We start from the raw sequence: 25,194 nt of genomic DNA, 5'->3' as shown, positions 1-25,194 counted from the left end.
ATGATTTCTTAGAAAACTGAACAAAGAATAAAAATTTGAAGGGGCCAAAAATGAATAGAAAAATCAGGATAAGCACTGTAAGTGCCTGGGTCTTGTGTTAAATGTATTGGGTCCAAGAAAACATTTGTTTATTCAGCAAAACTGACTTCGTGCTATAAGCTTTCAACTTTCACTCTGGTTGTCTTATCTTGCAGGAGATTTGTACTGAACAAAATATGAAAAGAACAGGAAGCGCATTCTAAGCTAACCTAGTAGAAGTACAGTGGTGTGGTTGGGCATTAAACCCACTGAATCTGGCCCCGTGATGTCCTAACATTTTATTCCAGGTTCGCTGGAATTTTATCTCCTTTGTGTTTGTAGATAGAGTAAAACTGTATCTAATAAATAATATTAGGATTGGTCTAATTAGTTTTTCAGTAACAGTAACTCCTTAACTCTAGACGGTAGATGGGAAGCATCGGGTCTTTCTGCCAGGATCACAGCGGTCTGGACCCGGGCCTGTCCTCTGGGCCTTAGCTCTTTCCAGCCTTAAGGCTGCAAGCCCAGTGCCTAGCCAGTCTGTGTCTGTTAGTCACCCAGTCGTGTCCGACTCTGCAAGCCCATGGAATGTAGCCCGCCAGGCTCCTGTCCATGGAATTCTCCAGGCAAGAATACTAGAATGAGTTGCCATTTCCTCCTCCAGGGGATCTTCCCAACTCAGGGATAAAACCCAGGTCTCCTGAATTGCAGGCATATGCTGTATCATCTGAGCCACCAGGGAAGCCCAAAGCACTAAGCAGCACTAAGGAATTACGCTTCCACCCTAATGGACATGGGATCTGAGGAAAAGATGTTTCAGTAGAGTATAAACAATCAGAATGTGGAGATCATGTTCTTTAGGAAAAAAATGTGAAGTGCCAGACTTCTTTTTCAAATAGCCAACTCTGAGTCTTAAACTAATTCTACCATAAAGCCGTATTTACTCAGCTATATAATACAATGGTATCAGAAGAGAGACCAACTTGGATTTTTTTTTTCTCCCTGGCCTCCCTGAGTGGCATGTGGGATCTTAATCCCCTGACCAGGAATCAAACCTGTGCCCCCTGTATTGGAGAAGGCAATGGCACCCCACTCCAGTACTCTTGCCTGGAAAATCCCATGGGCAAAGGAGCCTGGTAGGCTGCAGTCCATGGGGTCTCGAAGAGTCGGACACGACTGAGCGACTTCACTTTCACTTTTCACTTTCATGCATTGGAGAAGGGAATGGCAACCCACTCCAGTGTTCTTGCCTGGAGAATCCCAGGGACGGGGGAGCCTGGTGGGCTGCCGTCTCAGGGGTCACACAGAGTTGGACATGACTGAAGTGACTTAGCATCAGCAGCAGCAGCCCCCAGTATTGGGAGCACAGAGCCTTAACCACTAGACCGCCAGAGAAGTCCCCAACTTGGAGTTTAAAATCTTTTTCAAGAATGCTTTTGATTGTGGGGTCAGTGGATGACATGTGCCAAAGTCACCTGGGGAGCTTGTGAAAACCACTCTTGGGGGGTCCCTGTCCTCAAGTGATCCTGCTGTGCACTGAGGTGGTGGGGGCTGCCCCGAGGCCCTGCCAAGCTTGGTGTCCCCCATTAAGCCCTGGCCAAACAGAGCAGATGAAGGTGGAGATCTGAGCGCTGCTCTCTGTGGCTTCTCCCTCCCGTCCCTGCCCTGCTGTCATCAGAGGGGGCCCTCTAGGAACGGTTCCACTGCCCCTGCTACTTACTGCCCAGGCAGGCCCGGCTTCCAGGCTGGCTCCACCTGGGGTTACTAAACCTCCCAGCATCACTCGCTTCATCTGTAAAATGGGGAAAATATTAGGGCTCACCTCATAAAGTCACCACCTAAAGTCCTTGGAACAATGCCTGCATTTCATAAGCATTAAATAAACGACAGTTTCTGTTATATGCATACTTTTAAAAAAGCTGATTCTTTTTAAAACATCTATTCCACCTAATGAGTGAATGATCAATTTTAGTTATTTGCCTAAAAAACTGAATTGTCCACTCCTTCCTTTTTTGTACCCACCATGCTTTGAATATACAACTAGAACATCTAGAATACTTCATGTGCACTTACACAGTCATCTCTTCATAACCCAAAGGTACTAACCAGGTTTTATTCACATAGCACAGTGCATAGAACAGAGCACAGGAGCTGCCCAATGGCAGGGAAAATCCAGTGTTTGATTCTGTTACTTTAGCAAACTGGAAGCTCTGTGAGGTGAAGGATAGATCTGGCTGGCGTATTTTCATTATGCAGAGGACTGACACCAGTAAAGTGCAAATTTCAAAGGTAAAATTTCTAAATCATACGTTGGATGAGTGAATTTGAGCTGATATTCAAAGAACAAATACGTAATGAGCACTGACCAGGTACAAGATCCTTAAACCTTATTATATGTAGGGCCAAAGATGACTTTTGTACAGATTGTGATCTCAAAGAGCTTACTGCTGGGAAAGGAAAGTAAGTATACAAAAACCCTTACTTTTTTCTTGTCCCTTAATGGAAATACTGAGAAAGGGTGAGGGGAATTCAGGGAAGATGATTGTGGGAGTTGATTATGTATATAAAATCAAGGCAAAGTGGGCTGGGGAGGTGACTAACCGGTAACCACTTAAAAGCTCTACGCATGTCGCTCAGTAATTGTGATGCTCCCTGTTCCGAGAGCGGCGCTGACACTGTGTGCCTGTCCCAGGTCCTGTCCTTTCTCTTCATCGGTCTGATGTCCATGATGATCCCCCTGTGCAGCGTCTTTGGGGGCCTCATTGCTGTCTGCCTCATCATGGGTCTCTTCGATGGATGCTTCATTTCCATTATGGCCCCCATTGCCTTTGAGTTGGTTGGTGCCCAGGACGTCTCCCAAGCAATTGGATTTCTGCTCGGATTCATGTCTATACCCATGACTGTGGGCCCACCGATCGCAGGTAAATAACATTGTCCTAGCACTGTCTACGGTAGGTCCTGAGTCTCACATGTTAAATATATTATGATTTATTGCTTTCTGCTGTCTTGCTGTTGTATGTGGCTTATCTATAACATTTTTACTAAGACCAGCAGATGGCATGTTGGAAAAATTTGCTGATGAGCCCTCTTACTCTTACTGATATCTTAAATGCCTGATGAAATGTATAGCAGTTAGCTTCTGGACTTGGAGACTTAAGAGTTCCTGTGCTAGTAAGTGTTTTGGAGGAATAGGAAATGTGACTTCTTTCTTTCAAGAGGTGAAGATTCTGAAAGATTTCTAAATATGTATGAATTGTGTAAGAGATCACAGTCCTCCCTGAGAAATAGTTAAATGAAAAGTAACACTTAACAGGAGAACCCAAATGTCCGTCAGTAGATGAATGGGTAAACAGAATGTACTACATCCGTACAATGGGGTTCTTCGGCCATAGAAAGGAATGAAGCATCGTACCGGCACACACCACCAGGTAGGTGAGCCTCAGACATCATGCTAAGTGTGAAAGAAGCCAAATACAAAAGGTCACATACTATTCCATTTATGTGAAATAGCCAGAATAAATTCAGAGACAGAACAGATGCGAGGGGATGGAGGGAAGGGGGATTAGGGAGTCACTGTGTATTGGGTGTGGACTTTTCTTCTGGTGTGATGAAAATATTTTGGAACTAGAGAGAGAGTGGTGGTTGTACAACACTGTAAATATACCAGATGCCACTAAAATGGTTAATTTTATGTTACACGAATTTTACCTTTAGAAATCTTCTGAATGATAGTATAAAGTTGTCTCACATTCAGTATTAACTGGGTACTACTATAAATTATAAGATTTGATATAAATATTATGAAATTTAAATGTATGTACTAGCATCTGTCTTGTATGTGAGTGACTCAGTGAAACTTCAATTCATTCTCATATTCAGAACCACACATGTCAGCAAATTTGCCAGTTAGGAACCTAGTCATGAATCAAGCAAGCAGAACCACTACTGAGCACACCAAGTGAAATATAAGTTCTAAACATCACAGTCTCCTTGCAGGAGAACCCTCCAGTCCTTCCCCTCTCTCCCAGTTAACAACCTGTTTTTACCTCTTACATGCTTTGTTAGGGTTTCCAAGTCCACAGCAAGTTATAGGAAGTACTTTACTAGAAAAGGTGTTTCTTTTTGCCACTGGAGGTGACTATAACAGATCAAGAATGAAGGGGGTAACAGGAAATTCCCAAAGTGGGCAGAAAAACGCCAGGAGGTTCTAGGGATTACAGTATTACAGCCAAACATAACCTGTGTTCATGAAGATGCAAGGTTCAGTTACATATGCAATATTTGATTCAGATAGGAAAAGCATGTATTTAGATATACTGTATGTTTTAGGTTTCTATTTGGAATGACTGTACACTTTTTTTCCCCCCAATGTGTTGGTATTTACCTGAACAAATCCTCAGCTGTTTATTTAGCAGAGTCAGATACCCATTATAATGTGTTCCTGGAACATTTCTGGTCACTTAGGTTGTACAGCAAAAGTCTGAAACACTAAGATAACTTTTAAAATCTGGATTTTGTTAGCAAAATAGAAATAAGGAGTACTCTGACAGTTTTCAGAAGCACAGCCGTAGGCTCTATTAGAATACCATATCTATACTCTTACATTTTCCCCTCAGGTGCTGACAAACCTTAGTATCTTTCCAAAATGTATTTAACAATGTAACTTTTTCATCCTCTTAGATTTATAATTTTTCATGATTTTGGATTATCATTTTAAGTAGTTTCATGTTATTTCATAAACAGGCACACAAAAGGTCTGAAAATGTAAACATTTTGAAGCCTGTGTGTATGACAGGTTTCAGCTTGGTGGACCGTCCACTTTCAGCCGAAACAGGACCTTAACACCATGTGTCAGAATACCCAAAGGGCCTCTGAAGGGTTTTGAGAAAGCCAAAGCTTGACTGCACGTGTTCTGTCCACGTGATATCTTGGTAGGAAAACTCAGAAGCCTGTCACAGATTTGCAACAAGATTAAAGAAATGACATCTTTTCTTTCCTATCAGAAAAGGTTTATCTTTCAGAACCATGTCCTTAAAAACGTCTGCTCTCTGAGGTGTCTGCACTGGCCTGCTGGGATTAAGGTCCTAGGTTGGCAGTGGGCCACCAGGGCGACTCCTCTGGGCCCCAACAGTCATGCTTTTCTCTCCTGCTGACAGTGTTTTCCCTTCCCAGGGCTACTCCGGGACAAGCTGGGCTCCTATGATGTGGCCTTCTACCTCGCTGGAATCCCTCCCCTTATTGGAGGTGCTGTTCTTTGTTTTATCCCATGGGTCCACAGTAAGAAGCAAAGAGAGGTCACTAAAACCACTGGAGGAGAAAAGATGGAGAAAATGCTGGCGAACCAGAACTCTCTGTCAAGCTCATCTGCAATCTTTAAGAAGGAATCTGACTCTGTTATTTAATGTCTTATATACCTCCACCAGACTGGACTTGCTTTCAGAAACTGAAGCAAGTATTCCTTTTATATATGAATTGCAAATTTGTTATTTTTTTAATCACATCCTAGGAGTAGCACAATAATTGGGAAATAGAACCCTCATTACTACAAGAACCATTTGCTGCCAGTGAACAGCTAGCTGTCCGATATTTCCGTGAGTCTGAGGGCAGAGACTCAGACTCAGTTTTCATGTACAAGAAAACCTGTCTGAAAGTCAACTATCATGAGAATATGAGGCTATCTCAGTAAAAAAGCAGCTTTGGAAACTGTGAATGCTATTTAGCTTGTACAAATACTTAAAAATACCTCAAGCTATACTGAAAGGGTTGTGGTTTGATTAGGACTGGAAATATTATTTGTTGTCTCACATTGGTGTTTTTAGTATCTCTGTTTTAATTTCTTCTGCTATTTGGAAACTTCGTACAAAATTTAAGCCTGGATTCTAGATAATATCAGATCGACTTAGATTTCAAGCCAGTGTAAAAATTGTTCGCCTGCTGTTAAATAAGCTATGAAAGTAAGTTATTCTGACTTGCTCCAGTGTCAAGGGACCTTCTTGGAGCAGGTGCTGACAAGGTATTCAGAATCAATATGTGAGATGAACAGGATACTGTTCATAAGGGCAAAACAGTTCAGAAATCAGACATTTCTTCCATTTACATGTTCTCCCTTTGGATTTGCAGTGTGTTTTACTCAAGTTGCCAGAAACACCCCAGATTTCTGAATTGTTTAAGTTGTAACAGTAAAATAGAATGAAAGATATTCTAGCAATTTTAGAATTTTTCTGACTTCTGAATTTGTTGCACTAGGACCTGATATTTAAACAAGCATATTATCAAGTTGCAGTTTTAGGCATAAATGGGGGGAAAAAAAAACTCTTTATGAAGAAAATATCTATTTCTGCTAGAAAGAATTGCTCAAATTGGTAAAACTTTCTGGCAAAAATTTGCATTCATATATATTTATCCTAGTGTGTTCCCCTTTAACACTGCCTGTATTTTTTCTATTTATATATAAATATAAGAAAGCAATTAAAATTTTAAAGATTTAAAGTTAAAACCAAAGTCATGACATGACCTAAACTCCACTGAAAGAAAAAAACAGGAATGGGTCCCTCATCTTGAAATTATGTTAGTGCGTTTGTTTCTAGGATGCCAAGGGTCTTCCACTTGTTTCTTCTTCTTATTGCGTTAATAATACACAAACTCATAATTAAATCCCCAATGCATATGTGTATTAGATCCTCCTCAAATGCGGCTTGTTCACCTGGGAAGATGCCATCTTTTTTATAAAGCCCCTTCAGGATCCGCCTGTTCTTAAATTCTTTGTGCTGAGAGAAATGCAATCTCCTTAACTTTTCTTTTCAGCTTGGATCGTTTGTGAAGGGCAAAGTCCTTCCATTCCTGTCTCAAGCTCAGGATGGAGATGTCGGTAAAACATATGGATTTGTAGTTGTTGGGGGAGGAGGGCACTCAGGAGGAAAGGCAAAGTGAGGCTGATAAGTAAACAACTAGAAAACCCAGTAACTTTTTCAATATCAGCTTTCTCAATCTGCAACCTTGAAGGTTCAGTATAAACACTAAATATGTAATTTATTTATAATAGAGCTTTAAACAATTTTGATCTTAGAGACATTCAGCAACTTACTACACCATACACACAGCTGCAACTTACTACTGGAAGTTGTATTTCATATACAAACAGCTATGAACAATCATCAAACCTGCCGCTATAAAATACTTATTTTTTTCTATAGTTTCAGCACAAACTCCTGACTACCCTGTGATTTTTCAGAAAGAGTAGATCTGAGAAAACTTATTCTGTAAAGACCTTCAGAATGTTTTTCCTTTTATTATTTGGCTGATATTGGGGGGGGGAAGTAATTATCTGAAACTCAGACTTGATCTTGTTTATCTTACATAGTAAAAGAGCAACACGACCAGTATAATATAACTTAGATCTCAGACTATTGTGTTTGTGTATAATATTACACATATGTAGTTTCAGTCTAATGGAATGAATCAAACAGGATCTATAACACTGCGAAGGCTCCACTAAAATAGACTCTTAGGGAGAGTGCTGTGCTGTAATAATATAAAGTTAAAAGTATAGAAGATAAGATGCTAAATTACATAAAATGCATATTTAGTAATATGTTGTTTGGTACAAAAAGTTCTCAAAGTCTAAAATATACAACCTAAGAAAAAATACCAGTATTCACAAAGATTTGTTTTAGACCAAGGAATGTTACTTTAATCTTTCAAACTAAGGCCTAATTTCTAAAGACTGTTACTTAATTGCAGTAAAGTGACCTGATGGACATACATTTTGTTGTTGTTGTTGTTTAATCCAAGACACTTTTTTAAAAGAATAGATAAAATCTTTAAAGAACTCAGCAAATTCTCAAACGTAAAAGGTTCTGGCGTTTGAGGCCAACACTATAAAAGAAGGGAGCGATCATTCCTCTTCACACACAGTCCGGATGGGATGTTACTGTAACAGGATGCCCAGGGATCTTCCAGAAACATTCTGGTTAGGGTTTACTGCAGTGCCTGTGGCTGGGATGCATCCATTTCAGTAACAATAAGCCACCCAGATTACTGATACTATTTTCAGAATTCATCTCTTTGATCACAGTTGCAATGCTTAAGTCTATAGCCCTACCCCAAGACCTGTAATTTCTCCTGAAAACTGCACAGTGCTTGCACTGAGCTTCAAATTCTATTCATAAATAGAAATAAGACTTCATTTGCATTTCATGATCAGACATTATCTGTTTAGACATGTTTGCAGATGATCCCATGGACTCTGCCCAAGTATGGGGGAAAAAAAAATTAATGCCATTAGCTTCAACTTCCCACACTTTTAAAGTAAATGTACACTTGGTTGTAAAGTAAACATATGTTTACTTCTGGTAATTATACTCCTTTAACTGCACTTAACATTTAAATACGTGCCACTGTTATTTGTAAGCTGTCCCATGTTCAGATAACCTGATGATAAATCCAATAAGGCTGAACAGAAAATGTGCTATGAGATCAGAGGTAGGCACCTGTAGCATGGGTGGGACTGAAGACTTCCTGGTGGCGAACTTTCATGCCCTCGCATACCTCTTTTTATACTGTCTTTACATTCTGTTGCCCTTTCTTCCCTACATCCTTCAAAAGCCTGCTGAAGAGTCAATGACTATCCCTGCTTAGTTCCACTGGTTGCTTAGTTGCAGTACTTACTGGTCCCGGTGATTTCAGAGGATGGAACCCCATCCAATTTTGTGTAACCTAGAGAATGGCTTGGTCTCAGCTTTCCACTTAGAGTTCTAATGGTACACTGGAAAAAAAATTATAATGGGTGGGGGGATAAGAAGTTTCATATAATTGTCAACTTTTGTGTTAACATATAAAACTTTAAATATTTAAGGTAAATGCTTTGAGAGGAAAGTATGTCAAGTTCTTAACATATTTTCAGAGCATACTTTTTTTACTTTGATTTTCATATTCCATTAAAGTTTTGCTAAATTGTAGTCCTGAGAACATACCCTGGAGGCTGCCTGGGAATCTAGTAGGCCTCTGGGATGCAGTGTCTCGTGAATCTGCTTTAGGCCTGGGTTACAATTTATGGTGAACGGTATTAAGAGTAAGTTCCCGGCGTCTAGAGATATGGGTGGAAAGTATGAGCAAATTAGCTCCAAAATTTAAAAATATGTGAATAATTTAAATACATATTTAAAACTATTCAGGAGTTTTCAAACTGAAAACTTCATTGTTGCTGCAAGGAGGGAGCAAATAATAAGGTAGACAACAGCAACACACAGCTTCCAGGCTCACTGAGTGGATGACAGTCACAGCCACATTGGATCACTTTACTTGTTGACAGAGACTCATGCTTTGTTTCAGATATACACTGCAAGTGATAGGCTACAATTTTCAAGAATAAAGGGCCAAATCCCCATAGCTAAATGTGAAGCCTGCACACAACACAGACTCATTACCACCAAACTACCATAAATAGGGATTTTTATCAGATGACTGCTTAGGACCCATGAAACAATTCATTGCCACATCTTTGAATCACTCAAACCTTGATATTTGGGATACAGTAGCCTACTTTAGCTTTAAAAATTAATAATTTTAAAAAGTAAACATTAATTACCTTGGCCTCTCTACATTCAAAGAAATTTCCCATGGTACAATTTTTTTTTTGACAGATATAAAATAGGAGGCTACCTCATTTATGAAACAAGGTTTTTGTTTTTTATTAGTATGCTGGAAATACCATGAGAATGAAATAAAACCTTGTCAAGTACTTGATCATGACACTCAGCTTTGTCATGGCAGCCCACCTACCTCAGCTTCCGGGGTCTACCTAAAACCCCAGCGTAATCAATTCCTGCATAACCAGCGAGTGAATGGTGATTCTGGAGACTAAAAGGCAAGGGAGTGTAGGCTGTTAAAGGGGGTCGAAATACCAGTAAAACAAAACGTGTTTAGTTCCGATAAGTAGTATTTAAAAGGAAACAAAAATGGAATATTAACTAATATGGCCTGTGGATAATCTGAAAAAGGGAAAAAAAAAAAGACGAACCTTATAACCTATATACAATAATGAACAGTTGCTAAAATGCATCGTGAGTGGCTTGTACAAATTACACCGGCAGCTTGACGATGAGGTCTTGCCTTCATGTTTTCTTTGGCAGGAAGATGGATGATCGCTGACAACAGATTATATGCTTGTGCCTTAGCCTTACAGCTTCCATGTTAAACTCCTGTAAGAAGCACTCCTTTCCAAGTGGATCAGGGACTGTGGTGATGAGTTTTCGTCTTACTGGAGTTTTGGAAAATGCTACCACTGAGTGTGGCGATAGAGTAGGGGTTAATGCACAAGTTCCCAATCTAATGACAGAGGTTTCTCGCCTTTCAGTATGGTGGCCTATAAGAAGAGCATTTTGGAGTTCAGTGTCACTAAGCATGCATGTGATATCACTATCTACACAAAACAACATTTAGAAGTCAATATCAGATAATATTTTCAGTATCCGTTGGTTATTAAGAGTGAATCTGTTAAATATGTGTGTAAACACATAAACCTTTTTCTACTGTTATCTTCACCGAATGTAATCATCTATAGTAGGTTCTACAACGCAAGACAGTGATAGGTCAACGTATCTGTCGTAATTTAGCCTATACTGGAATATTATTTCAGGGACCCAGGGTTTGTTATCCAGACTGCTGTATTCTCACCCCAGCCTAGGAGACCCAGGGTTTCTTACTGAGTGCTGTGTTCTCACCCCAGCCTAGGAGACCCAGGGTTTCTTATTGAGTGCTGTGTTCTCACCCCAGCCTAGGAGACCCAGGGTTTGTTATCAAGTGCTGTATTTTCACCCCAGCCTATGAACTGACTGTATTTGGTGCCTTTTTTTTTTCTAGCAGAGAAAGATTAGATCAGGATTGGTGCTAAACTTGATGTTCTTTGCAAAATTATTTTTTTTTTTAAATATATATAATTCAATAGGAAGTCTATATGTCTGGCAGTTATTATGCATGTTACATTTTGTATATATATATATGAGGGAAAACCCCTCCTATAGAGGAATTATTGAGTTCAGATCTACTAAAAAATATGTAATTTTTGTTAATACAGAAGGTGTTAGGGTACAAAACTCAAAAAAATGATCACCAAATGAAAACCTAATGATGAACACAGCCCCCAAAGGTAATGACTAAAGAAAAGTCCCTGGTCAGTGTTGCTAGCATGAAGTTAGCTATTCAAAGTATTCTGTAACTCTTATGTGAAAAAAAGTCATGTTTTATTATATATATAATTATATATGTGTGTGTATGTGTGTGTGTATATGTATTATATACACACATAAACACGAAGTAGCTTTCTGTTGGGCTTAAGGATGTAACTTAAGCTATTTTTCGGGCTTAGAATTTTGGGAGCCATCAATTTTAAAATATCATTGTCCATCTTTCAGATTTAACCTAAAGAAATTAGATTAGAAACAACTGTGTCTGGGGCAGAGTCAGCAAATCTCAGACCTATGATTGGCTCTGAGCATCATGGTTGTGGCTGACTGTGTGACTCGCACCAGAACTCTACCCCAGATTCCATGCAGGTCTCTTGAGTCCCTAAGGTACCTGCGAGTAGGATTCAGAGGAACTGGGGACCACAGATTTGTATTTAACCTTGCTGTCTTTATAGATGTTGCCTTAACTCTATTTTTGTGAAGATATTAAAAATGTAAGTTAGAAAAATACTATCATTTTTCTAATTAGGAAAACCAAACATTTAGAATCTACTAGAATATACTGGATTCACTGTTAACTAATGATAATTCCATTCTACTGTTAACATGATTTGTATGTAAGAGAATGGGCCTGTTAATCAGAAGTTATAGAGGGAGGAGATTGGGATTGACATACATAACACCATATATAACACAGGTAACTAATATAGCACAGGGAACTCTACTCAATACTGTAATGACCTATATGGGAAAAGTCTACAAAAGAATGTATTTATGTATATGTATAACTGATTCACTGTGCTGTAGAGCAGAAACCAACACAACACTGTAAACTAACGATACTCAAAAAAAAAGTTACAGTGGAGTGAGATGAAATATCCCCTTAGTAATAACTTCTCATGTAATTGTTATAATATTGTAGTTTGAGAACTATAACATTATTAAGGCATTGCCCAATGCTTGATAAATTTGAATTTTGTCATTCTGTTCTCCTACAAATTTACTTTAGCTTGAAAGTTACAGCTATGACAGACTGAACCCTGCAGTATTACTGAGAGAGAGCTTGGATATTTTAAGTATCTCCTAATAGACACTTTTTTTGTCAACTTGTTTTAATGTTTAACTGAAAACTAATTTTTAAATTATTTTGCATATTTTCGAAGTTAGGAAAACATGTTTGACCTTAGACATCAAAACCAGATTATTCCGAGTGCATGCTGCAGAGTGACTCTGCTCTGTCTACACAGGGTGCCATTTTTGGCATAGGAGTTGTCTAAATATAGGTCACTTATGTGAAATGATTATGCTGGGTTTGATCAGTGTGCAGTGTTTTAGTACTTGCCTTTTAAAAAATTTTATGTTTCTTTTTAAAGAGTATAATTTATAATTGATTTTTTATAATGTTCAATTTAATATAGATAACCAAAATGTTTTTAATGAAAAAGAGCTTTGTAATCATTTGGAGGGTAAAATCATTTTACTGTGAAACAATATGATATTCTCAGTTAATAAAAATTTTTTAGCAAATGTCTATACGGCTCTGTGCTTATATTTATGAAATTCCCTGGGGAGGTGGAGGCGGGGAGGAAAAATGACTAAAGGGAAGGAAATAGTGTGTACGGAATAAAAGAAATAAGCTGTATGCTTTTAAAGCTTCATATATGTATTTCAGGTGTGTTTGGGTATTGTTATTTCTCTAGGGGACGAAGACATAAACCACAAGCACTGGATAGTCCAAAAACTATTTCTATTTGACATTTTTTTTTTTTTGCAGTTGACTTAAAATTATTGCTTCTTTTACTTACACTGAATAAACTTATTAAATTCAGCTGGTACTAAGTGATCTATTTCTCACTGACAATTTCAGGGGGTGATCAAGACCAGGCTGGAGGGTTTTTTAAAAATTTCCTACTATTATGGATTACCCACTTGGAGAAAAACTGATTGCAGTCAGAGGATGTTTATTATTTGATAAGACCTAACTACAAAGCAAGTCACTATTGATGTTTAATGGTGCTAAATATATTTTACATATCAATGTGAAATTCGCAGTATGTCATTGAATCTATTAATTATTTATATGCCTGCAAATAAGTACCAGATGTGCAGGCGATCCTAAGCAGGGTAAACTTCACTCTCTCGATAAAATAATTTTTATAGGGAAAAAATAGATCTAATGTATACAGAAAACAAATTTTCTAGAGGTATAACTCAAAGAATTATCATAGTATCATACTTCCAGGGTTTAAAATTCTCTTGTTGTTCAGTTGCTAAGTCATGTCCAACTCTTTTGTGACCCCCGTGGACTGCAGCCTGCCAGCTCCTTTCCCCATGGGACAGTCTCCTACAAATGAACCTAAATTCAAAAGTTCTTTTTTAAAACCCTCCAGAGTCACCAGTGTTTTCTTAAAACTTACAGAAACAGGAAACTCACTACCCTAGAGGATGGTCTACAGTACAAGAGGGCCCCCTTGCCTTCCACGCTCACCATCCAGCCCTACCGCCCATCACTGTCTCAGTCACCTGCCAGCCTCGCTGGTCACTCCTACACACCCATCACGCTAGCACATGGCTTTTGGTTCAATGTTCAGTATTCATATGGAGCAACTTTATTTCACTCAGACTTAACAGAGACACTTGGAACCTTGTCTTCTCTGGAAGTTGCTTCATCTTTGGAACCTTTAGCACCAATATCCTGGTCTCTTATCACAGCTGATCACTTCATTCCCCCCCGCTGACTTCCCTCAGTCTGCTCCTCAACTTTGAGATCTTCTTCCCATTAACTTCTCCCTCTCTTGACCAATCAGATCTCTTCAGTCTTTACTTCATTTTTCTAACCCTTAACCCTGGGTCTGGCAAAACTCCAATAAGCTCCCTGAATATTCAGTTCATTAGCTGCCCCGTATCTCCCCCACACACAGAACACAGAAGTCGCTCAGTCGTGTCTGACTCTTTGCCACCCCATTGATTGTAGCCCACCAGGCTCCTAGGTCCATGGGATTTTCCAGGCGTGAATACTGGAGTGGGTTGCCGTTTCCTTCTCCACATATCTCCCCCAACCCCAAATTAAACACTTCCAGCTTCCTTCCTCAAACTATTTCTTCCCTCTTTTCTAACATCAGTTTTTCCCCTCTACAGGATTATTCCCATGGGCATATGCATATATATGCTCTTCTGTCTTGCATTTTGGTGGTGGTGGGGGGGGTGTAGAGCGGGAAAGATTTCTTTTAAATTCACATGCCCCTTGCAGCTATTGCCTCATGTCTTTCCATCCATTTATAATAGAAAAAAAAAATTCTTGAAACAATTCCTACTCTCTCCAATTTTATCTCTACTATTCTCTTTTGAATCTGCTCCATCAGGATTTTGCCCCTACTACTCCACTGAAACTGCCCTTCTCAAAGTTACAACTGACATCCACACTCCAAAATCAAATAGTCATTTTTCAGCCCTGGTTTTATTCAAATGATCAGCAGCATGTGTTACAGGGAGTCCGTTCCTGATGCTGGGAATCCATCACGGTTTAGTTTCTGAACCTTGTCCTACTCTATCTCCGCTCACTCCCTGGGTGGACTCATCCTTTCTCATGACTTGAATTACCATCTAAATGCAGATGGAGCACGCATCTCTCTCTTAGACTACAGACCCTTATACAACTGCCAACCTAACACCTCTAGAAGGATGACTACAAAGAACCTCCCAACTTAACATCCAAAACTGAGCTCCTAATATGCTGCTCTCCTGTACTTGCATCTTTTTGCAACTCTCTTCATTTCTGTTAACGACAACTTCATTTTGCTAGTTGTTCAGAGAAAAAACTTTGGAGTTATCCTTAAGTCCTCGTCTCTCACCCAGTTCCAGCCTACTATCAAACCCTACTGCTTCTACTTCCAAACTACATCCAGAATTTCTCCCCCCACTTCTACTATCCCCAACTGCTGAAAAAAAAAAAAAAAAAAAAATGCCTGGCATACAGTAAGTACTCAACAATTACTTGTTGAATAAATGAATGGTTTCCAAATGTGTCAGCATTAGCATATCGACTTCCTCTGCCTAGGAATATTTCACTAGAGGACTCAGCCAGTGCAGCTGGAGTGAGGCAGCAAAACCAGGATCAGGACGGGGGAGAGCCTGGCTGGCCCCAAGTAGAGGAGAGGGCCCACAGAGTTGGGAGCTTTGATTCTATATGTGGGGCTTTTGAAGAAGGAAATGGCAACCTCACTCCAGTATTCTTGCCTGGGAAATCTTGTGGACAGAGGAGCTGGTGGGCTACAGTCCATGGGGTCGCAAAAGAGTCGGACACAACTTAGTGATTAAACAATAACAACGCGGCTTGAACAGGTAAGTAAATAAATTGCAAATAAAAAGAACCAGGTTTCTACCACAGGAGAAGGGAGGTACATATCTGGAGAGGTGGAAGGCTGGAATAAACGCTGTGGTGATGGACGAGGACTGGCAAATTCTAGTGTATATACATAACACATGTATATAGGTGTGTGTGGATGTTGTGTTCATATGTTTCCCACCTCCATCCATCCACTGAGGACATCCCAGAAGCAATGCGTGTGTCCCCTTGTAACAGCAGAGACTCAGATGATAGATATTTGGCTAAAGATAGGCCCCTGTATATATTTTAAATCTAAATTATAATGCTGACGTGATGGAGTCAAAGATGACACTCATGGAAAGCCTTCTAATTTTACAGAGAGAGAAAAGCTTGTCTTCAGACACTAAACAAGAATAAAAAGCATGGACAATCCCCTGATCCACAGATAATTGCCTTTATCATTACAGAATGTGTCCCTTAAGACTCTTATCTGTGAAAATGTTTTGTGAAAGTGAGGAAATATACAATTTTCCAACATACTTTTCTAACTTCCTGACTTTTTATTGATGTTGTCAGGTTAAAAAAAAAATCAAACTGGCTTAAGTCAAAGGGTGAAAAGTTCAGGTGCAGTCTGAAATCAGACGGCTAGGATCTAGGGTCGAATGACGTCATGGGAGCTATAGCCTTGCCATCTCTCGACTATTTATTTTTCTATAGGCTTAATTCGGGTAAAAACATAATTCTTCCCAACAACTCTAAGCTATCCTTTTCATCAACTCCGGCAGGAAAAAAAAAAGCTTCTCTTGTCCAATATTTTGGACAAATTCCTGGGACTGAAACATACTGGTCCAACATAGGTCAGGAGCCCAGCTCTAAACCCATCATTGAGGCTGGAAGACAGAATATGCTGATTCAACCAGGCCTCAGCCTCAGGCTACCTGAAGCTGGCTAGTGCTCAACCCACTTCATGGAACAAGAGAAGTAGGCTCCCTTCTAAGAAAACTGGGGTTCTCTTGTCTGAAAAAGGGATGAATGGATTCTGGGAAGGCATAATAAGAGAAGTTTACCACATATATCAGTTAATAAACTTCTACATCTTTTTTTTTTTTTTTTTTTGATGGATGCACAATTATCTCATGAGACAGATGAACAATTAATTTGATGCAACTCTATTAGTGGCTATCTGGAGTAGCATCATTGTTCCACACTAATAAACACTCCCACTATGAACAAACTAATAGCTGAATTTTTATGCTCATCTTTATTTCCTTTAGGCTGGATTCCTAGTAGTGGGATTTCTAGGTGGAAGGACAAGTACTTTTGATTTTTACTGTTTTTACCAAATTGCATTACCACATGTTTTCTCTGTACCTTTGTAACACTGCTGCTGCTGCTGCCGCTACTAAGTTGCTTCAGTCGTGTCGGACTCTGTGTGACCCCGTAGACGGCAGCCCACCAGGCTCCCCCGTCCCTGGGATTCTCCAGGCAAGAACACTGGAGCGGGTTGCCATTTCCTTCTCCAATGCATGAAAGTGAAAAGTGAAAGTGAAGTCGCTCAGTCGTGTCGGACTCTTCACAACCCCATGGGCTGCAGCCTACCAGGGTCCTCTGTCCACGGGATTTTCCAGGCAAGAGTACTGGAGTGAGGTGCCATTGCCTTCTCCCTAGGTAGGATTATTTTATAACACTAGGTATGATTATTATTTTTAGGATTATTTTTAAAAATCCTAAAACATGAAAAATTTATAGGTTAAAAAAAAACCCTCATTGTAAATTTGCGTTTTTGTTTGTTTTCCAACTACAATAAAATCTACTTAACATAAAATGTAGCATTTGAACCATTTTAAAGTGTGTTGTGGCATTAAGTACATTCACACTGTTGGGTAACCATCACTAGCCATCTCCTGAATGCTTCAATCATCCTAAACTGAAACTCTGCACCCATTCAACACTAACTCCCTGTCCCTCCCTCCCCTCGGTCCCTGTCAACCACCATTCTATTTCTGTCTCTATGAATTTGGTTATGCTGTGCTGTGTGGTGCTGTGCTGAGTCGCTCAGTTGTATCTGACGCTTTGTGACCTCATGGACTGTAGCCCGCCAGGCTCCTCTGTCCAGGGCAATCTCCAGGCAAGAATACTAGAGTGGGTCGCCATGCCCTCCCTCCAGGGGATCTTCCCACCCCAGGGATCAAACCCAGGTCTCCCGCACTGCAGGCAGACTCTTTACTGTTGATCATGCTAGGTGCTTCATATAGTGGACACATACGGTATTTGTCCATGCTTGCATTTTTATGACTAATTAGTGTAAATATTTTTTCATAAGCTTCTCAGCCATGGCATTGCTTCTTTGGTGTATTATGTTACTATCTGTTGTCTATTTTTCAATTGAGGGGTTCCTCTTTTTCTTACTGGTTTGTGAGTGAAAGTGAAAGTCGCTCAGTCACGTCCAACTCTTTGCAACTCCATGGACTGTACAGTGGATACACAATACTGTATATTGGAGTGGATAGCCTTTCCCTTCTCCAGGGGATCTTACCAACCCAGGGGTCAAACCCAGATCTCCTGCATTGCAGGCAGATTCTTTAGCAACTGAGCTATCAGGGAAGCCTATTGGTTTATGAGCACTCTTCATATATTATGTGAGACTCTAATAAGCACTGGTAAAAGTTTCCCCAGTTTGTCTTTTTACTTTTTTTTTTCAAATTAAAGTTTTCACTTTTATAGACTCTCTTATTGCTTATATGTTTAGTAAGGCCTACCCTTATTATGTAACTATATTTTTTAAATCCCTTTTAATATCTTTACGGCTTCATTTTTTACATTAAATCTGTAAACTCTGATTTATTTTTGAAGTATGAGGGAATAGCAACCCACCCACTGCAATTATTTTGATGTGCAAGCTAGGTCCTCCTGGATCACAGTGGGTACCTGTTCCTGTGAATCATGTTGAGACTTGATCTTTGTTATGGACCTACTGGCAACAGAGGATGGGTTGTCATGGATCTTAAGGAGAAGGAAACTTCTTTTTCAAGGCACCTGTCCCAGGTGACATTATCACAGTTTTTAAACAGACTAATCTCTTTAGATACTAGACCGCAAGCAGCTTTCATTGGTAAGGGAAGTTCTGCCACCTAGCAATGACCATCCTTTATCACTGTATGTCTATAAATGTTTTGAAGCTTAAGAACAAAGATAGTTCATATGTGAATTTCTTACCATGTATGAACTTTTAACATGAAGCATCTTGTAAAAGAATACCATATCTAGAATCCTGATAGTGTACAATAGAAATGTTATTGTCTTCTCTTGCCCCTATGAGAGAACACTATTTGCCAAGCTTTGAGGCTGACATTTGACATGAGTAGTTTTCAACTGAAGCCTTATTGTATCCAGAAGGTACTCTGGAAATCTGGGAGGGTGTCATTTAGTGGTCAGGTGTCAGAGATGCTAGACACCCTATAGTGTATATGGTTGGATACAATGTTGCATGGTCCCACACACTGTCAACTTTTGAATGTCCTGCTAAGTATTCATTGAGTGAAAAAAGCTTGTTTTTAAGTGTCTGAGCTTATATTCTAACTCTCTTGTTCATGTAAACACAAAATTTTTTGCATGGTTTCATTAAACACTAAATTTGCCGAGAACATAAACTATTATGTAACTCAAGGGATCACTACGTTTTGTTTTTGTTAGAACTTTACCAAGAGTGGGTCTTCATTTTGGAAAATCATCAAAGGAATGGCACTCGTGGTATTTAATGTGGCATTCATAGCAATTTGTCTATAAGAATATACTTATTTAGTCTTTATTTCATTAATTATAGAGAAGTATCAATATTCAATTGAATATTTCAAGTAGGCTTTTATATCTTTGCCCACAAATGAACAGTTATTGTATGTTCATTTTGTTAACATGTTTTTCTCTAATGAAGCAATGAAACCATCAAAATTAAGTGACCACTTTACAGGGAAGCATGATGAAAAGTTGGCAGAGATAATAGCATCCTTCTGACATAAGGCACTCTGAAAAGTTTGAAAACTGTCTTACTATTTATTGGAAGGTATAACAAATTTTTCCTAATCAGAAAGACAGTTTCATTATTTCTTTCAGAATAACACAAATGCTTGAAAAATGCAAGCTTCATGGCATTGGTCTTGGTAATGTCCATGAATTTCATGAATTCAGTGATCCCATGAATAGGACACCAAAAGCACAGGCAACAAGAACAAAAATAAACAAGTGCAACGATATCAAAGTAAAAACTTCTGCACAGCAAAGAAGACAGTCAGGGTGAAGAGGTAACCTACGGAATGGGAGAAAACATTTGCAAACCATCTATGTGATAAAAGGTTAATCTCCAAAATATATGAGAACTCCTACCACTCCTATGCTACCTGCCGTTAACAGTAATGCACTGTGCACTTAAGCGTTTGTTAAAAGGAAGAAGAGCAACCCTATACGAATCTGAAATCATCTACAGGCAGAACCTGAAATTTTAACAAGTCTTACAAATGACAATACTGTTTGATATTCTGTGTTAGTGGTTGGACAAAATAGTTAAGCCTTTTAAATGGTTTTAGTTTCCTTATTTGTAAACTGGGACTAGTAATAACTACTTTCCCGCTGAGAATTATATGGAAAGTGCTTCAAGGTTTTATACTCTCCAAGAAGTAGTAGCTTAATTGGTTTGTGTACATGTGTATGTGTGTGAGTATGTGCTTTTTCCTAAATGTTTAACAGTAAAATCACCTTTAAAAAGGAAATATAGGTCTATAATCCCTTCTCTGGCAGCCTTGGTTGCACATGTTTCAGAATCCAGTTTTGTTTTTATTATGAGAAAGTACTATAGAAATATATTGTTGATTACATCATACTCCCAATGGGATACATAATCAAACATTAATATCACATTCCCACCAAATAAATAAAAAATCATAAACAGCCTCATATCAGCTTGGGTTAGGTTTTACTGCCAATTGATTTTTTTTTTTTTTTTACTAAGTTTTAAGATTCCGTGGTACTGGGTCTTTGTTGCTGTGTGCGGGCTTTCTCTGACTGTGGTGAGTGCGGGTTACACTCCAGCTGTGGGGCGCCAGCTTCTCCTGTTTAGGAGCATGGGCTTCGACAGTTGTGTCACGGGGGCTTAGCAGGTGCGGCTCTCTCTAGAGTGGGGGCTCTGTAGTTGTGGCGCATATGTTAGCCTGTTTTTCTCTGCAGAGTCTACAGTAGCCATACTCTCACTTTTGGTTGCTTTGTTTTTATTTTCCTGGTATATTGATTTTGGCTAATAATAGTACAGTACAGCAAAGATTTTATCTGATCCGTACAGTCTAGGAGACCATTATGACAGTAGATTCAGAGAGTCCTGCAGCCCTGTTACAATGCATCCAGCTAAAGAAAATTTTAAGTTTATATTTTTAAAAAGAAATTAAGAATCAGTAACTTTTGATTTTTAATAAGATAAGTTAATTCCATCAAACAGATACCAATGTTAGGTCCTTTCAATGCTATTTCTAACTTTTCAAAATACATAGCACAAACATGAAAGTTATCTTACTGAAATTAAATCTTTGAGTTGGTTTTAACAGGCTGGGCTTTTAGTGATGAGGTTAAAGAATGATCGTTTAGTGTACTGATAAAAATAGTTATGATGACACCTACTTTTTCATGATGTACTTCAAGCACTGATGAAACTTATCTGATAAGTAAAAAGGATGGTCCTTCCAGAGAATACGCTTACTCCTTGGAAGAAAAGTTATGACCAACTTAGATAGCATATTCAAAAGCAGAGACATTACTTTGCCAACAAAGGTCTGTCTAGTCAAGGCTATGGTTTTTCCAGTGGTCATGTATGGATGTGAGAGTTGGACTGTGAAGAAGGCTGAGCGCTGAAGAATTGATGCTTTTGAACTGTGGTGTTGGAGAAGACTCTTGAGAGTCCCTTGGACTGCAAGGAGATCCGACCAGTCCATTCTAAAGGAGATCAGCCCTGGGTGTTCTTTGGAAGGAATGATGCTAAAGCTGAAACTCCAGTATTTTGGCCACCTCATGTGAAGAGTTGACTCATTGGAAAAGACTCTGATGCTGGGAGGGATTGGGGGCAGGAGGAGAAGGGGACGACAGAGGATGAGATGGCTGGATGGCATCACCGACTCGATGGACGTGAGTTTGAGTGAACTCCGGGAGTTGGTGATGGACAGGGAGGCCTGGCGTGCTGCAGTTCATGGGGTCTCGAAGAGTCGGACACAACTGAGCGACTGAACTGAGCTGAACTGAATAGTGATATATAGTCCCTAAACATAATCCAACTTCTCATTCTTGTCCAAAGTAAAATTTTAAGTTGTAAGATGAAAAATCTGCCTCCCTGTTGCCATTTCACAAATATGCCAAGGTAGTATCTTGCTAGCCACTACTGCTGCTAAGTCGCTTCAGTCGTGTCCGACTCTGTGCGACCCCATAGACGGCAGCCCACCAGGCTCCCCCGTCCCTGGGATTCTCCAGGCAAGATCACTGGAGTGGGTTGCCATTTCCTTCTCCAATGCATGAAAATGGAAAGTGAAAGTAGGAAGTCACTTGGTCGTGTCCGACTCTCATCGACCCCATGGACTGCAGCCCACGAGGCTCCTCTGTCCATGGGATTTCCCAGGCAAGAGTACTGGAGTGGGTTGCCATTGACTAGCCACTAAGACCCAGATATTTATTTTCTTCATAAATTGTCATAGATGTTGTAAAATATCCATTCCCTCCCCCCAAGGGAATCAAAACTATATTTATTTAAAGAAAAGCCCATTCTCATGAACAAAAAAAATTATCCTCAGTAATAGTCTAAAGAGAAGCCTGCATGAAGCAATGTCCTATTTTAATCACCTCTTTTTAAAAAAAAGGTGGTGAGTGGCCTCTGGAGGAAAGTGGAAAAAGTATCCTGCTGCTTTCTGGAGTGAAGTGGGTAGAATGAGAAAGCAGATCTTTCCCTTGGAGAAAAAAAAATTATTTTGATGTTTAATCAGGGTGAATTAAAACATTTAACTTTAAAATTAGTGTACTGAACCTCAATGCAGGGAAGCCTGGAGTGATGCAGTCCATGGGGTCTCAAAGAGTCAGACACAACTTAGTGACTGAACAACAAAAACCTCAATTCAATTATATAATATTTATAAAGTATATAATACAATGCCACAAGGGAGAGAGAGACGTAAGGTCCATAGTTTCTATCTCACTGAGCTTACGATCTCCTAGGGAAGTAAAAACAAGTGTTGAAACAACCCTGACACAAGCCAGAATGTTGAGCACATTTAGGGGCAGCATGGCTACACAGGAATTCGGTTTTGGTTAGGGTGTTCAGAAAAAGTCTACATTCAACAAACATTTACTGAAGACACAATGCGTCCCAGGCACTATGCTAAAGACTAAGTAAGACATAGTCGCCTTCCTTTGGGCATTCCTGGTATAAAAGGGAAGTTGACACATAAATAGGAAAATTCTGTATTTATGAACTTATGCATAATTCTAATAGACCACTGGCTACTTCACACAGAATTTTCCTATTTATGTGTCAAAGGGAAACTAAAACAGACCAGAGACTAAGAGGAGGGTCAGAAGAGGATTCCTAGAGGAAGTAACACACCTCAGCTGACTCTTCAAAGACAGGGAGGGAGAGTGCTGGTCCAGCGCTGGCGCCGTAAGCCTGCTCCAGCCCATCTCCACTCACGATGAAATACAAAGAGAAAGTACTCGAGGACTGTGAAAAGTCAACAAAGGAGCGGGGAATCAAGACTTAGAGAAAAGAAACCTGCAAGGCAGTGAACTGTCTGGCCTTCCCTGCCTCTTTCCTCTTGTAGCTGTGTTCTGAGTAGCTAAAACTCTGATGGAAACCCCATCTTTCTGGTCCAACGAACTGAGAAATGGAGACTGTGGACTGGAAAGTGAGTGGGGAGGGGAAGAAGGGAGAGCTAGAAAAGGTGACCCCTAAAATTTTGTGTATGAACCATCTAAGCCCCTTGGGTTTGCCCGAAGCAGCACAGCAACAGCTCTGACGACTGGTCTGAGAGGTAAAGCACTGCCCAAGTCTCAGATGAACCCAGGAGTGCTGCATGTTCAGGACTGGCCCAGAGCAGCACAGCACGGGCTTTGACAACTGAACTGAGACTGGCACCTTCACCCACAGAAGGCTATAGGAAACTTGCAGCCTGAACTTAACCAGGTTGACGGCCTGCTTAAATAAACATTCTCCAGAGGATTTTAACAGGACCCAGAGTCTGCACAGTGTAACTGACATAATGTCCAGGATACAGTAGAAAATGACCTGTCATACAAAAAAACTAGGAAGATGTGACCAAATTCCAAGGGGAAAATGATAATAGACATAAACTCTGAGATAACACAGTTGCTGGAATTTTCAAACACTCTAAAGCAGCTATTATATGCTCCAGGAGGTAAAGATGAATGTAAAGATAGGCATCTTTAGCAGAGAAAAAGAAACTATGAAAAAGAACCAGGTGGAAATTTTAAACTGAAAAGTATATCTGAAATAAATTCACTGGATGGGTGCAATATACTTGAAGATAGAGAAATCAACAGTGCTTATCTAAACTCAAGAGCAGAGGTGGAAAAAAACGGCTAGGGGGAAAAAAAAGGAACATGAGCAGCATGGACCTTTGTGACTATATCAAAAGGTCTAATGGACAAGTCATTAAGGGTCTCAGAAGGAGAAGACAAAGAAATGGAGGCAATCTGGATTTGCCCTTAGCAATTTGGACCTAACCTACCTCTCCCATATCATATCTTATTCTCTTTAATATATGTATATGCCTTTTGTTTCAACCCCATTAAACTTAGAGACATATTCCCTGACTCTGAAATCTAAAACAGGTTCTCTTAAGTCATAGAACCTGTACTTTCTGATGTACATGGAGAAAGTGCTTAATGACCAAATAGATGGGGCTGGGCTGCAAGGGAAATGATGACACTCAGGTGTGGTATAATTGGGAGCCTACCGTGGATGAGCTAAGGATTAATTAGGTGGAAAAGAATACTCCAGATAGACGACAAAGAGAAATACACATTTGGTCTGTCTGGTCAAGGAGCAAAAGGAAACAAAAAGCTAAAGTAGGATACAGAATGTAAGGTTTTTCCTTTTCCGCTGGTATAATCTTATCCAGTTCAGCGCTTCACGCTCAGTCGTCTCCGTATCATCATGCTCTATGATATGGTCGACTCCCTGCGACCCCATGGAGTGCAGCAGGCCAGGCTTCTCTGTCCAGGGAACTTTCCAGGCAAGAATACTGGAGTGGCTTGCCAATTCCTACTCCAGGGGATCTACTCAACCCAGGGATGGAACCTGCGTCTTCTATGTCCCTGCATTGGCAGGCGGATTCTTTACCACTAGCACCACCTGGGAAGTTACTCTTAATTCGGGGATTCTGCAAATCGATGCCCTGCTCCACTTCCTAACAACAATGGAAATATTTGTAGAGATTGGGGCGAGTGTGTGCTAGAAACCGCAGCTTTGGCTCCAGATTTCTTTTTTGAGCTAGTATTACACTGTTTATGAAGAGCCACGGATTCGCTCACTGACCTTGGGCAAGTTGTTAGTTTCTATGACTTCACTCTCCTATCTGTAAAACCAGTATAATATGGAATTTAGAGTGTTGTTAAGAGGATCAATTG

General features: G+C 39.8%; 1 protein-coding gene and 1 long non-coding RNA gene across 3 annotated transcripts in view; one reads left to right on the top strand and one right to left on the bottom strand.

Moving 5' to 3' along the window:
- Nucleotides 1-14,907, top strand: part of SLC16A10 (solute carrier family 16 member 10) — a 119,420-nt gene extending 104,513 nt beyond the window's left edge. The window contains exons 5-6 of the mRNA XM_005890219.2: nucleotides 2,711-2,939; nucleotides 5,191-14,907. Of these exons, the coding sequence (XP_005890281.2) occupies nucleotides 2,711-2,939; nucleotides 5,191-5,420 (459 nt within the window). The 3' untranslated portion in view covers nucleotides 5,421-14,907. The remainder of the gene's footprint in view (nucleotides 1-2,710; nucleotides 2,940-5,190) is intronic.
- The window catches only part of LOC138989140 (uncharacterized), a 40,883-nt gene that overhangs the window by 15,335 nt on the left and 354 nt on the right, over nucleotides 1-25,194 (bottom strand). The gene's annotated exons all lie outside the window — the stretch shown is intronic.

Source organism: Bos mutus, chromosome 9 (genome assembly GCF_027580195.1).
Source record: "Bos mutus isolate GX-2022 chromosome 9, NWIPB_WYAK_1.1, whole genome shotgun sequence".
In the NCBI taxonomy this organism is placed as follows: domain Eukaryota; kingdom Metazoa; phylum Chordata; class Mammalia; order Artiodactyla; family Bovidae; genus Bos; species Bos mutus.
This window is presented reverse-complemented; position numbering and strand designations above follow the sequence as displayed.